The sequence below is a fragment of the Osmerus mordax genome, chromosome 26 (assembly GCF_038355195.1).
Source record: "Osmerus mordax isolate fOsmMor3 chromosome 26, fOsmMor3.pri, whole genome shotgun sequence".
NCBI classification, from domain to species: domain Eukaryota; kingdom Metazoa; phylum Chordata; class Actinopteri; order Osmeriformes; family Osmeridae; genus Osmerus; species Osmerus mordax.
The window spans coordinates 6,082,972-6,095,348 of record NC_090075.1 but is presented as its reverse complement, the minus strand read 5'-3'; the positions used below and the strand labels follow the sequence as shown (position 1 = coordinate 6,095,348).

Below are 12,377 nucleotides of genomic sequence, written 5' to 3'. Positions count from 1 at the left end.
CTAATCCCAGCTAAAGAAGACAGGTAGGGTCCTTGTCATGAACCAAACAGTACAGTGCAGCTTGTCTCCAGCTGGGAGAGAGAGAGGGGAAGTACAGACTACCCAGACCACACCACCTTGATGACATCATGTATTAGTTTAGCAGACTCTTCTACCCATCATAGATTTGAACCTGCGACCTTTGCAATCAAGTCCTCGAACCAATGAGCTGAACCCCTCTACCTTCCAGTGAAGAGGGTCATTCCAGTCCTCACACACACGCGCGCACATTCCTAAACATGGCTTCCATGGGTTATGCTTGAACAGTTGAGTTCTCCCAAGCAGATGCGAGCGTGCGGGAGAAACCGACTCGTTTCCACCCGGATCCCCCAGCGGCTAATGACAGGCCTGGCCGCTGTGTAATCACTAGCGCCGACGGGCCAGGAAACAGGGAGATGCTATCCTGACGGACAGTCCTTTCATGTGACTGCACAGACAGAAACGATATTTGAATGTTTAAAGAGCACTCCCTCCCACCATGAGGGACTTCGAAAACAAGATACGAGAGAGGTGTCCCCAGGTTTACACACACACACACACACACACACACACACACACACACACACACTCACTCACTCACTCACTCACTCACTCAGAGACACACACAGACACAGATTCACAAAGAAAAACACAGGGACACACACACAGCCACACAAACACACACAGCCACACAAACACACACAGCCACACAAACACACACAGAGAGCTGGAGGCCCAGGCAGGTCTTCTTCTGGAGAGGACAGGGTGGTTTCTCTGGTGAAGTCAAACATCAGTTGGGCCAAGCCGTTCCCAACCCTCACCGAGCCAAGAATACTTGGCCCTGCCAAGGCTCAATTATAGGCTATTTTGAGCTAAAGCCGCCTTTCTGTGTCGCAGAAAACAACCTCTCAGTGCATCTAATGAGAAAGAGCCTTTTATTTTCAGAGTGGCACAACTTTACAGGGAGGAGTCGCTCTAATAGGGAACAGCTATGCATGCGTGTGCGTGTGGCTGTGCGTGCGTGTGCGTGTGGCTGTGCGTGTGTGTGTGTGCAACCCCTTTCTAAAGTGGCAATAGCGCCTTTTCTCCTCAAACTACCATGCAAAGGTTAGCAGCTTTTTAACGTTTTTCCTTCCTGCTGCGGTTCAGGTTAATTATTTAGCTTCAAGCAAACAAACACACAGACACACACACACAGAGAGAGAGAGCCATAAACCAACTGTTCTGGTTTAATCAACAATGTGGTCGACAGGAGCTGGTTAATAGGAACACAACAGAGACTCACTTCCTGTCAGCCTGATACGCCCCCGGGTCACCTGGGGTCAGAGGTCACAGGAGCAGGTGTTGCAGGTGAGACAACAACACACCCAGGTAGAGAGCTCCCTCAGCATGCACACGTAAAAGGAGCCCAAATCCAGGCTGCTACACATGCCAGGCTAAAGACCCTGTCTGATTGGCTGAAAGCGACACAATGGTGGAAGGGGCGAAGCACATCCTCTTGTCTCCTGCCGATGGGTGAAACAGGACAATTGTTCCTCAACACTGACCCACACTGCAGCCAAAAGGGTCACCTCACCCGCGCGTTAAAACCCACATACTTGTTAAACGCCGAGCGTCGCTTGCATAACTGACCGTCATTACAGAATGAACCGGAAGGGCCTCGGAGAGAGGCCAGACTTGCTGCTCGCTCGGCCCTGCGGGGTTACATCATCATATTTTAGTGGTCACCTCTGGACATACATGGGAACTCTGCTGTAATCCTGGTGCGGGGAAGGGGGGGGGGGGGGGGGGGGGGGGGAGTCAGCCTAGAAGGAGAACAGCTTACGGGGGTGGGTAGGTCTACTCGGCCTGGTCTTTCATCCCTACTTTCATCAATGCCATTAATGTCTTACTGGACAGAAGCAAACACATTCCCCAGAATTATGTCCCGGATAATCGCTGATGGACGAGCCCTCTGCAATCAGGACAGATTCCCAGCAGTTTCTATGGACATAGACTGTATGTGTCTAGTATACGTGCGTGTGTGTGTGTGCATGTCTGCGTGTGTCTATGTCTGTGTGCGTGTGTCTACAGTACGCGTGTGTGTGTGTCTATGTGTGCGTGTACACATCTTCCCCACCAGTGGCTTGTCCAAACAGGGATGTGGGAGGATCACAGACTTTTGGTCTGGATTGGACAGAGGGAACCCTCAGTGGATCTCACTCCTCACCAGGGATCACATACCTGACCAGTCACACAACTATAAAAACTGTGGTTTTTGTGGCAAGTTATGGTAATAACGCTGTCTCAACAACACTATGGTTTAGTGTTACGTGAACTATATACACGATATACAAACACATCTCTATCTCATGAGAGAGAGAGAGAGAGAGAGAGAGAGAGAGAGAGAGAGAATAGAGAGAGAATAGAGACAGATCAGACAACTGTTCATGGAGCCAGCGATGCCCTGACTCTGCTGCTCTCTGAGTGCTTCTCTGTAGAGCTCCGAGAACCCGGCATCAGATCAGATAAAGAGTTTGCATGCGTCCATCTGTCACCGGACAGCTGACGTCACTAAACGTGTTTATGCAACAATGAAAAGGGCACCAAAGGTCTTGAATTAATTGGCCACTGATTATTCTGAGCCTGAGCAGCGTTCACACGAGGCCTGCGAAAGCCAGACAGACTGAGACGCTCCTCCTCTGGACCAAGAAGCCCTTGTGGTCTTCAGCCTACGTCTGAAATAGCTGCCCCATCCCCAGCTCCCTCCGGCCTCCCTGCTGTCCCACCAGATTCCTCCGCCAGCCAGAGAGTTCCAGTCTAACTGCTCTCTCCACACAAAAAGAACAAGTGCACTATTGTGAGTCTTGTTTGCTGCACTTTTAACAGCCCCTGATAACAAAATAATCATAATAATATAGGTTGTTCTCCAAATATACCGCACCAAATAGACCTGACACGCAACCCTTTCCAGTGTCACAGGCTTTGCAGACCTGCACAGAAAAGGCCTGGAGAGATTCTACGGGTCACATCTCAATTATCTAACATCTATCTTGTCTACATCTGAAAACTACTGCTCAAAGCTGACTGACTCCCGTGTTTAGATGTTTCACGGTTATAGATAATATTCAGGCAGTAATACACCAGGCTATGAAAATTAATAAATGCTGTGATTTATTTATTCATTACTATTGATGGACAGATACTGGTTGCTTTAACAAACTACGAACCCCCAACGTTATTTCACTTACATGTCTAAACAATCAGTTTGACAGTTTTTATCGTTAGCTAGACTACCCTTTTCAAAAAAGGGAACACGCCGTTTTAAGTCATGACGTAAACAAACTCTCTAGGCCACTTTCTTCAACTAGCAAAGTAACCTACGGTCTATGTATAAATATGTATTGAGCCACGTTAATGTACATTACTAATATAAATACAGTTAATAGGTTTGATAACAATGCCTTCGCTGCTGTGATTGAAGCTAGCTAGGGTAGCATAGATTCTTCTACCTGCAACAATAATCAGCTAACGTTACTTAGCTAGCGTAATGTGGCTAGCTTGGCTTTGTCAAGGCAAGTGGACGGAGTAGGAGGGTAAAACGCTTTCTAGCCACTGTGGTTAGCCGGACAGCTTGTCATAAACATAATAATTCACTATCTACATTAATGACATTAACCTACACACAGGCCAACTGAACAGGCGCTTGGTGCAGAAGTGCGTTAGCACTAGCTTGCTACCAGTCATGAATTACCCTCGCGCTAGCTAAGTCTACTGGTGTGGCTTCTGTTCTGACTAGCTAGCTTTACGAGGTGACGATAATAAGTTTATATAACTTCGTTTTGGCTCTGTCGGGTACTGGCACGTCATATGGCAAGGCGGAGTACACAGAAGTCAGATACCTTTTACAGATTAAATGTAGTTTTAATCTGAATTTGTAGCACTGCACTTGATTGTTAGAAAAGGGTTTAGAAAGTGGTCGGACAGTATAAATGAAGTTCTCAGGAACGGTATTTGAAGGGGTGTATGCTTACATCACGAATCTGTCAAAGATCTTTATCTTGTGACAGGTAGGGTCAGAATCATTTATCCAGGGTCATTGTTTCACACCAAGTTACAGATAGGTACTTATCTTTATATTACTGCTGTCGCATACATGTTGTAATATGTTATAGTGACAGGATACTCAAGGAAGTTCTGGGGTGTAGTCAGAAGTTACCCGGTAAACCGTGGGGCGGTACGGGTATTCTAAACGATATCGTTTAGCTAGCTTAGCTAACCCCGCAACTCGAGGATGTTTAGCTGGTGAGATCGTACTGTCCGCCTTGCTTACCTCTTTAAAGTGCGCTTGGCTTGCTTGCAATCCAACTCCTTTCGCAGAGGGTAGCTTTTTCCAACCGTGAAACTCCTCTATTGCTCGGCCCGCAGCAGGGATATTTTACCATTTGTGTACGTCCCCGCCTCCGTATTCCCTTATTGAATTTGGACCGTTCTTCTCATTTTTCTAAAGACCGAAAACTCGTCGAATTGCAACGAAGCCTGCAGTAAGATCGGTGAGGGATTTTTCCCCCAGCTATTTGTTCAGCCTGTGGCAATCATACGTCGATTCTGAAAGACACGCGGTGATTGGATGGCGTTTGTGCAAAGGATGAACCAAGATTTGCGCACCCGCTTCGCCCGAGGACGTGCGTGGACTTGAATCAGAAGGAGTTTGCGGTGAGTAAAGCGGGCTTTATTCAGCTGGCGTCAGGATGACGCCATGACATGATACAATATGTATATATTTTGGAAGTAAAGTGACACCGACTGCATTCTAGCCAGACTAGTACTGTTTCTATTGAGTGTTTCCAGTTCCGACTTGCTTGCAAGGGCGACCCGGGAGTGGGAAACTAAATGGATGGCAATGCACAGCCGACGAGCGTGCGTGTGCTGTAAATTTGACACGCTAGCGCCCTCTGCTGTAAATATGTCATTTGCGTCAAGAAGTCTCGTAATCGGCTGGAGGTCATTTCAGCCACACGGCTAGCTAGCTAGCAAACTACACATTTTGAACTATAATTGCCGAAATTGTCACCCAACATCAAGGTTGCCAGCAAGTAATTTGTTGGTAGTAACTATATTGGGAGTAATGTCGCATTCATCTTCAGGATTTACAGACACGTCGCAGCAATACGACGGGGCACAGCCCGAACAGGTGAGTTACTGTACGCATGGATAACTGTCTGCTAGCTATTTAGCTAGCTAAGGAACCTACCTCATACTACAGTCACGATCACATAGACGTGTTTAAGAGTCATGGAAAGAAAAACAGATAACTCAGTTACACCCGTCTGTAATCCCTTAAACAGCCAAAGAGAGGAAGCTGAAGACAAATGTAGTTATGCTAGCTGGCTAGCTAACTAGGTAGTCTACCATTTCTGTGCACAGGTTCAGAAAACAAGCCTCGTTCTGTAGCACGTAAAATTAGTACAATGTATTTTGATGAACACCTTAACTAGTCTTATATCTTATAGTTTTCGGATAAGACCGATCATTGTTGTGCATGAGAAAGTTGGAGAACTATCCATGTCAGGAAATACACGTATTCAGAGTGGGCAATACAACTGATGTTTCAACAGAATCCAGCGCTTACGGCAGGCTACGTACCTACAGAGGAAGAGAAACGAGTCTTTAAAGAATGCAACCAAGAAAGCTTCATGTACAGATGTAAGTTTAAATGTTTATGAACAAGACTGATATGTGGACGAATATGTCACTCACAGACGTTAATTCGTTAGTTTCGCATCATCCCTTGCCCTCAACTTGTATCTGGGTCTCCGGTTTTATAACTCACACTTCTAACTGACGCCATCGTGATACTAGATGGTGAATAGAAGGAATCGGTGTAAGTTTTATCAGTTGGAAGGATGCGGTATTTTAGTTCTAATGACAACACTTTTCATTCCCAGCTCTGCCGTTCTCTGCAGTGGCAGTGGGAGTAACGCAGGTGCTTGTTGCCAAAGGTAAGTGGTCGTGATTGTCTGTCATCTCCTCAATCCACTCTCCTGCATCAGCCCTCTAATCATTCATTTAACTTTATTTGCAGACTCAAGGTCCAGATAGAAAAATACACATAACATATTACAAGAGGGGTACACACAAACATAAATACATACAGACATACTGGCTACCACATATTACATAAGGGGAACATACAAATATACATATAGCTCATACATATGCACAACAATTAAAACAGGTATATATGCGTGTTCCAGAGTTTGGAGGTATATCTGGTATCACTAAGTGCAGGGTTGGTTAAGGCGGTTAAAATGGTATTCTTTGACTCTGTTAATCGGCACAGAAATCTGTACATAAAATTCCTCAGCACAGCATGGAAGGTGGGAACATTATTCGTCAAAAAAAAATGGCTAGTCCACCTGTTACTTTTAGGAGTCTACCTAATCCACCTGTTACTTTTAGGAGTCCTCGCACCCTCGCCACGCTTCGGGTCCTTGCCGAAAATAATTTGTGAGTAATACATTTAAAAAAAGAAGAACAATGTATTAATTTAGCAGACACTTTTTATCCAAATCAACGTAATTTCTTTTTTTATGTTCTAGTTGCTGGGATGGTTGGGTATATAGGAGGGAAGATTTCCTATGCAAAGGTATGCCAGGAGAAGTTCAAAAACCTGGAGAATTCACCACTGGGTGAAGCATTGAGACAAGGGCGTCGTCAGATACCCCAACAGTAAGTCCTATGTCCAAATGAGAACACATTTCAGCCATCAATCTCTCAAAGCAACGATTGCTTGCCCGTGTTGTCCTATGAACCTCTGTAAAGTGATTGGATCTTCAGGTGTACCTTGTGTTTTTTCATTGGCCCCAGGTTGGCTCCTCAGACCCAATCAGAGATGGTAGATCCCCAGCAGGCTGCCTATGTCCCTATTCCTGCCTCAGACTCCTTCAGCAATGACCTCTCCTCGGCCTATCAGCCGCCTGCATTCAGCGACTCCGCCCCCTCGGCATCTGGTGATGACATAATCAACCCTCCAGGTAGAGACCTGAGAGTTCTGATGGCTGGCGTACTGACAACATGTCAGATTGATGACAACACCCAGTACTCTCAGCTAATCTGAGATTAAATCAGTTTAACACTCATCACCATGTAATAAGGATAATAATAATGTATTTATTTAATAATAATGTAAGATATTGATTTGGCAGAAATGTTTATACAAAGTGAATGGAGGGGAAGGGGTTTGAACCTCTTGATCTGCAGTCAAATGCTCTAACCACAGAGCTGTACCTCTCTCCACTCGTCGTATGTCCTCATTCGGGTTCTCATCCTGGTTCTCATCCGGGTTCTCTTCTGTTCTCAGCACCGTCGTACCTGGAGGATGAAGGCCCCAGGAGGGACCCTGTTCTGTATGAGAACCTCCGCAGCCGGAACCGAGAGCACTACGAGGTCAACATGACCCAGAAGGCCGACGCTTCTCTGCAGCCTCGGGCAGGGCGGGCTGACCCCCAGGGAGAAGGTGGGTCTGGGGGTGGGGGGAGGGAGAAGGTGGGTCTGGGGGTGGGGGGAGGGAGAAGGTGGGGGTGGGGGGAGGGAGAAGGTGGGTCTGGGGGTGGGGGGAGGGAGAAGGTGGGGGTGGGGGTGGGGGGAGGGAGAAGGTGGGTCTGGGGGTGGGGGGAGGGTGAAGGTGGGTCTGGGGGTGGGGGGAGGGAGAAGGTGGGTCTGGGGGTGGGGGAAGATCGGTCTGGTGGGGTTAACTGTTATATACAGTCACATTATAGATGACATATAATGACATCTTAAATCGAAACTGTATAAGATCAAATGTATAGTGTAAGTGTACACTGTAGTCATCTTGTGTCATGTACCAGGCAGGTTGGAGTAACACTGTGTTCATCTTCTCTTGTGTTCACAGTGAAAAAGAACAAGTATGGAGACACATGGGATGAGTGAGTGAGTGAGTGTGTTAAAGAGAGAGGAGAGGGAGCGAGTTTGTGTTAGAGAGAGGGAGCAGTTGAGAGAGGAAATGTGAGTGTGTGTCTGTTAGAGAAAGTGTTTTAAGGAGAGAGGAGAGTGCTGAGCGTGTATTAAGGAGAGCGTGAGTGTGTGTTAAAGAAAGTGCGTGTGTGTGAAGGAGAGGGAGAGAGCAGGAGTAGGTTCTCCAGACCCTCAGAATGGCTGCTTTGTCATCTTGGGTCATGTGATCCTCTCCAGACACCAGTCAGTACCTGATCACCTGTACTGTGTTCATGTCATAATGTGATGCTGCTTAATAAACCAAATTGGTTTAGCCTAGTTGGCTGTCCTTGTTTCTGTAATCAGGGTTGTTTGAAACATACACATACTGACTAGTTTACACACGTGTTTTACAAAAGAAATGTGCAGCAATATTTACTTTACTGATGTCACAGGTTCTTCATACAGGCTGATAGTTCATATTTTCTTTGCCAACAAGAATGATTTAAAAGAGATGATTAATGCAGTGAGAGTAGGACTTACTTTAAAGCAGATCTGAGTGAAGTATAAGAACGGGGTGATGTAGCCTGAAAGTCCCACTAGAGGCAGGTGTATGCATTTCCAGGCTACCATGAGCAACATATTTCTACATATTTTATTCCTTTTTCTGAAGCTTTTATTCGAAACATACAAATGGTGCATATAGGAAGTATGGTAAATTTGCAATCTGTAATTGGCGTGTTGGTTCAGTACGTTTTTATTACAACATTAGAATCATATGGGGTCCTCCAGCAGTCTGTCATGTCTGAAATCGAATGAGAAGAAGATCAAGACCTGTGTGTGTGTAAGTCAGATAGAGAGCAACAGTGAGTGTGTGTCAAAGCAAGTGCAAGCGCGTGTGTGTTTGCCTCTAGCTTTGTGCTGTTTCTGTGGGAGGGCTTGGCGCCTCCTTTTTCTTGCACTCCTCACACACATGAGGGCAGCCCCTGGGAGGGGAGAGACGGTTAGTTACCGTTAGCTCAGAGTTCTGTTACTATGGGGGAGGAGTTACCGCTGGCCCCATGATATCAACCTTGATATATTCACCCTAAGCCAGGGGGTTACCCGGCAACAGAACCAGCCCCTCACCTGTGTCCTGGCCAGCCGGGGCCAAAACCACGACCTCCGAACCCTGGGCCGAACCCTGGGCCGTCTTCAGAACCAGGGAACGGGCCGAGTCTCTGGAACTTCTCCCTGCAGGTTCCGACGTAGGAAGCCTTGCCCACCGCATAGCCCAGGATCCCCGCCACTAGGGGCAAAGGTCAAACCGTAAACATGGACTGACAGAGGTCACAACAAATTATCCCACCTACCTCCCCAGTCTCGCCCCATCCCCCCCCCCACACACCTTCCTGTGTCTTCCCCCCTGTGTCTTCCCCCCTGTGTCTTCCCCCCTGTGTCTTCCCCCCTGTGTCTTCCCCCCTGTGTCTTCCCTCCTGTGTCTTCCCTCCTGTGTCTTCCCCCCTGTGTCTTCCCTCCTGTGTCTTCCCTCCTGTGTCTTCCCCCCTGTGTCTTCCCTCCTGTGTCTTCCCCCCTGTGTCTTCCCTCCTGTGTCTTCCCCCCTGTGTCTTCCCTCCTGTGTCTTCCCCCCTGTGTCTTCCCCCCTGTGTCTTCCCCCCTGTGTCTTCCCCCCTGTGTCTTCCCTCCTGTGTCTTCCCCCCTGTGTCTTCCCCCCTGTGTCTTCCCTCCTGTGTCTTCCCCCCTGTGTCTTCCCTCCTGTGTCTTCCCCCCTGTGTCTTCCCCCCTGTGTCTTCCCCCCTGTGTCTTCCCCCCTGTGTCTTCCCTCCTGTGTCTTCCCCCCTGTGTCTTCCCTCCTGTGTCTTCCCTCCTGTGTCTTCCCCCCTGTGTCTTCCCTCCTGTGTCTTCCCCCCTGTGTCTTCCCTCCTGTGTCTTCCCCCCTGTGTCTTCCCCCCTGTGTCTTCCCCCCTGTGTCTTCCCCCCTGTGTCTTCCCCCCTGTGTCTTCCCCCAGGACTCACCTGCTAGTTTGGGGAAGGGACCAAACCTCTTGGACGCGTTCCAGATTCCTGGAGGAACAGATTAGAGCTTGTAGGGATTCGTGTTCATGCTGTTCAGCTCTGTGTGGGCGGTGGAGTCTTACCCTGGTAGAGGAGTCCTCCAGTGACGGCCATGCTTCCCAGAGACGCAGGCAGAGCTGCGATAGAGAAGGAGAGCATCATAAACGTGTTTATGAGGAGCAAAATATTATAAACATGTTTATGAGAAGGATATTATACACATGTTTATGAGAAGAATGTGATGAACGTGTTTGAGGAGCAGAATGTCAGAAGAATATTATAAACGTGTTTATGAGGAGAACATTATCAACATGTTTATGGTTATGTATTCAATTATCAAATGTTTTCATCCAAAGCGATGTACAGGGGAAAGCAAAATGTACCCCACATCTCCACATGTTAACAACATGCTGAGAACATAATAAGAATATGTTAAAAGCATATTAGAGAACATACTTAGAACACATTAAGAACACGTTAAGAACCATTTTTCCCTGTTTTCCTGAACTAGCCTTAGCTGTCACCAGCTGTCAGGCAGGCCAGTGTTGAGGCTCAGCCTCGTATTGGTTATGACAGAACAGAATACACATAGGGGGAGGGGCATGATTAATGAGACTATGCCCACACGCACACACAACTAACCGGTAGTTCTGATGAAAGAGATTAAATAAGAAAGCGCAATGGAGAGATAATGAGGAAGGGGGTAAAGAGAGAAATAGAATGGAAGAGAGAAAGAGGGAGGAAGAGAACACGAATGGTGGTCTAACTCAGAGGACGATTACATGATTACATGATTATTACAGCGATGAATATATGAAATGTTTTGTAGTAATCGCAATTACAAGTAAGGAGCCTATATAAATGTTTAGACCCCCAGGCTGTTGTCTTGACCTTTTTTCAGGGGCGATCCAAAACTTAATTTATCAAACCCTCAATCCCCCCTGTAATTCAAACCATCTAACTTCTCTTGAATCTGTGACATTCAAGACACTTTTTTTTCAGAGCATGCAGGTCTGGCTATCATTTAGATAGCCGGGTATGAAAGTTCACGTACCTCTATACCAGAAGCTCTCCTTCTGACACTCCCTCCATATCTGCCTGATATCCTCCCTGTGAAGGTGCCGTTCCCCATGGTGACTCTGTGAAGATATGGACAGGTTATACGACACTACTAACCCCCTCCTGTAACTCCTTCTGTTTCCCCCAACACACTGTGGCACCATCAGGGGGGCAGGGGGGGCCACAGCTACCCTAATAAAATTGCTAGCCTAAATACTACAACAGCATAATAGACCTATTCACCATGACGTTACAACAATAATAAACGTTCTTCCGGGTGGCAAAAGCCGATGGCACCACTAGTAAATTGCTTGGAAGGTAGACCCACTGTCTGCTGTAGCCTGACCCAAACAAAATATGTTTTATATCTACCCTCTTATACTACTAAAGTAATTTGTCTATTAATTTGACCTAGTCAATTTGACCACTCTGGCTTTATTTGTACTCATGAGAAAATAATAATGTGGCAGTAGGTGTTTGTATTTCTGTAAGATTTTCTTCTTTCTTAACATTTCACAATGTTTTTAACTATGTAACTATGTTTACAGTAGCCGGCTGGATCTCCTCTCTGGTCAGTGGAAGCCGCTCGCGTTCTGCCACCCAGAAGTATCTTGGTGCCTACTGTTTACAATTGTATAGGGCATTCTGAAATGCCCTATACAATTCCTGAAATTCAGTTATGGGTTTTGATTTTGGTGTGCCCAAAATTTGCTTGGGGCCACTCCCAACACAGCTCTCCCGTTGCCCCAAACCTTGAGTGTGGTTCTCTGACCTTCCTGTCCGCCTGTGCTGTCGCCGCGCTCTCTCCAGCCTCGGAGCTCATGGTGGCTGGTCTCTGGAGTCGTTTTCTTGCCTCTTGGATCAGATCTACGTCCAGCTGAAGTGAACTTCGGAGTCCTGTCTGCTTCTTAGCTCTCCGCCATCTGAAGGTCCCTGGTTGGATCCTCCTTCACCCCACCCCAACTGTAAACAAAGAGGCCCTGCCTACAAGGAGGGCTGGTGAAATAACTTGTAACACACCTCCCCCTCTCTCTCTCAACACACTCTCCACCCACCTCTCTCACTCTACATCTTTCGCTTTGTCTTTGATTTCATTATAGCTCATGGTGACACACCTACTATGAGTTGACTGTCTTTCAGAGCCTTTCCTCTGGCCTACCTTTGGCCCCCTCCCTCCTCTCGTTCCCCAAGATAAAAATGTCATTATGACTTCTAAATTCTACTACTACAACTACTTCAATTTCCGACTATAATATATTCTAATTGTTTATTTATCACTCAACTTTAAGCTATCTGAGCAAGCTCTGTTT

General features: G+C 46.9%; 3 protein-coding genes across 4 annotated transcripts in view; 1 reads left to right on the top strand and 2 right to left on the bottom strand.

The window, feature by feature from the left end:
- Positions 1–4,558, bottom strand: part of fryl (furry homolog, like) — a 53,284-nt gene extending 48,726 nt beyond the window's left edge. The window contains exon 1 of one of the 2 annotated variants that reach the window (XM_067230058.1): positions 4,331–4,558. The gene's annotated coding sequence lies outside the window, so the exon portion shown is untranslated. The remainder of the gene's footprint in view (positions 1–4,330) is intronic. The other variant, XM_067230061.1, reaches the window with a different exon arrangement.
- A 431-nt stretch (positions 4,559–4,989) lies between these two features.
- On the top strand, positions 4,990–8,292 carry ociad1 (OCIA domain containing 1). Its single transcript, XM_067229842.1, has 8 exons — positions 4,990–5,191; positions 5,616–5,703; positions 5,946–5,999; positions 6,460–6,507; positions 6,600–6,729; positions 6,868–7,034; positions 7,361–7,516; positions 7,913–8,292. Exons 1-8 carry the CDS (start codon positions 5,126–5,128, stop codon positions 7,948–7,950), a joined length of 747 nt encoding a protein of 248 aa, XP_067085943.1. The 5' UTR covers positions 4,990–5,125; the 3' UTR covers positions 7,951–8,292.
- Positions 8,293–8,437: 145 nt separating this feature from the next.
- On the bottom strand, positions 8,438–12,003 carry ociad2 (OCIA domain containing 2). The gene is made up of 7 exons (XM_067229980.1): positions 11,840–12,003; positions 11,063–11,147; positions 10,092–10,145; positions 9,970–10,017; positions 9,082–9,241; positions 8,862–8,939; positions 8,438–8,758 (listed from the first exon to the last, which is right to left on the bottom strand). Exons 1-6 carry the CDS (start codon positions 11,888–11,890, stop codon positions 8,864–8,866), a joined length of 474 nt encoding a protein of 157 aa, XP_067086081.1. The 5' UTR covers positions 11,891–12,003; the 3' UTR covers positions 8,438–8,758; positions 8,862–8,863.
- Positions 12,004–12,377: the final 374 nt, after the last annotated feature.

Excerpts from the sequence above, each read along its gene's own strand:
- ociad1 (XM_067229842.1), top strand. The coding sequence starts at position 5,126 with ATGTCGCATTCATCTTCAGGATTTACAGACACGTCGCAGCAATACGAC. Across the intron at positions 5,192-5,615 it reads ACGGGGCACAGCCCGAACAG|AATCCAGCGCTTACGGCAGG; the intron begins GTGAGTTACTGT and ends ATGTTTCAACAG. Across the intron at positions 5,704-5,945 it reads AGAAAGCTTCATGTACAGAT|CTCTGCCGTTCTCTGCAGTG; the intron begins GTAAGTTTAAAT and ends TTTCATTCCCAG.
- ociad2 (XM_067229980.1), bottom strand. The coding sequence starts at position 11,890 with ATGAGCTCCGAGGCTGGAGAGAGCGCGGCGACAGCACAGGCGGACAGG. Across the intron at positions 9,242-9,969 it reads TCCCTTCCCCAAACTAGCAG|TGGCGGGGATCCTGGGCTAT; the intron begins GTGAGTCCTGGG and ends CTTTGCCCCTAG. Across the intron at positions 8,940-9,081 it reads CCCGGCTGGCCAGGACACAG|GGGCTGCCCTCATGTGTGTG; the intron begins GTGAGGGGCTGG and ends CTCCCCTCCCAG.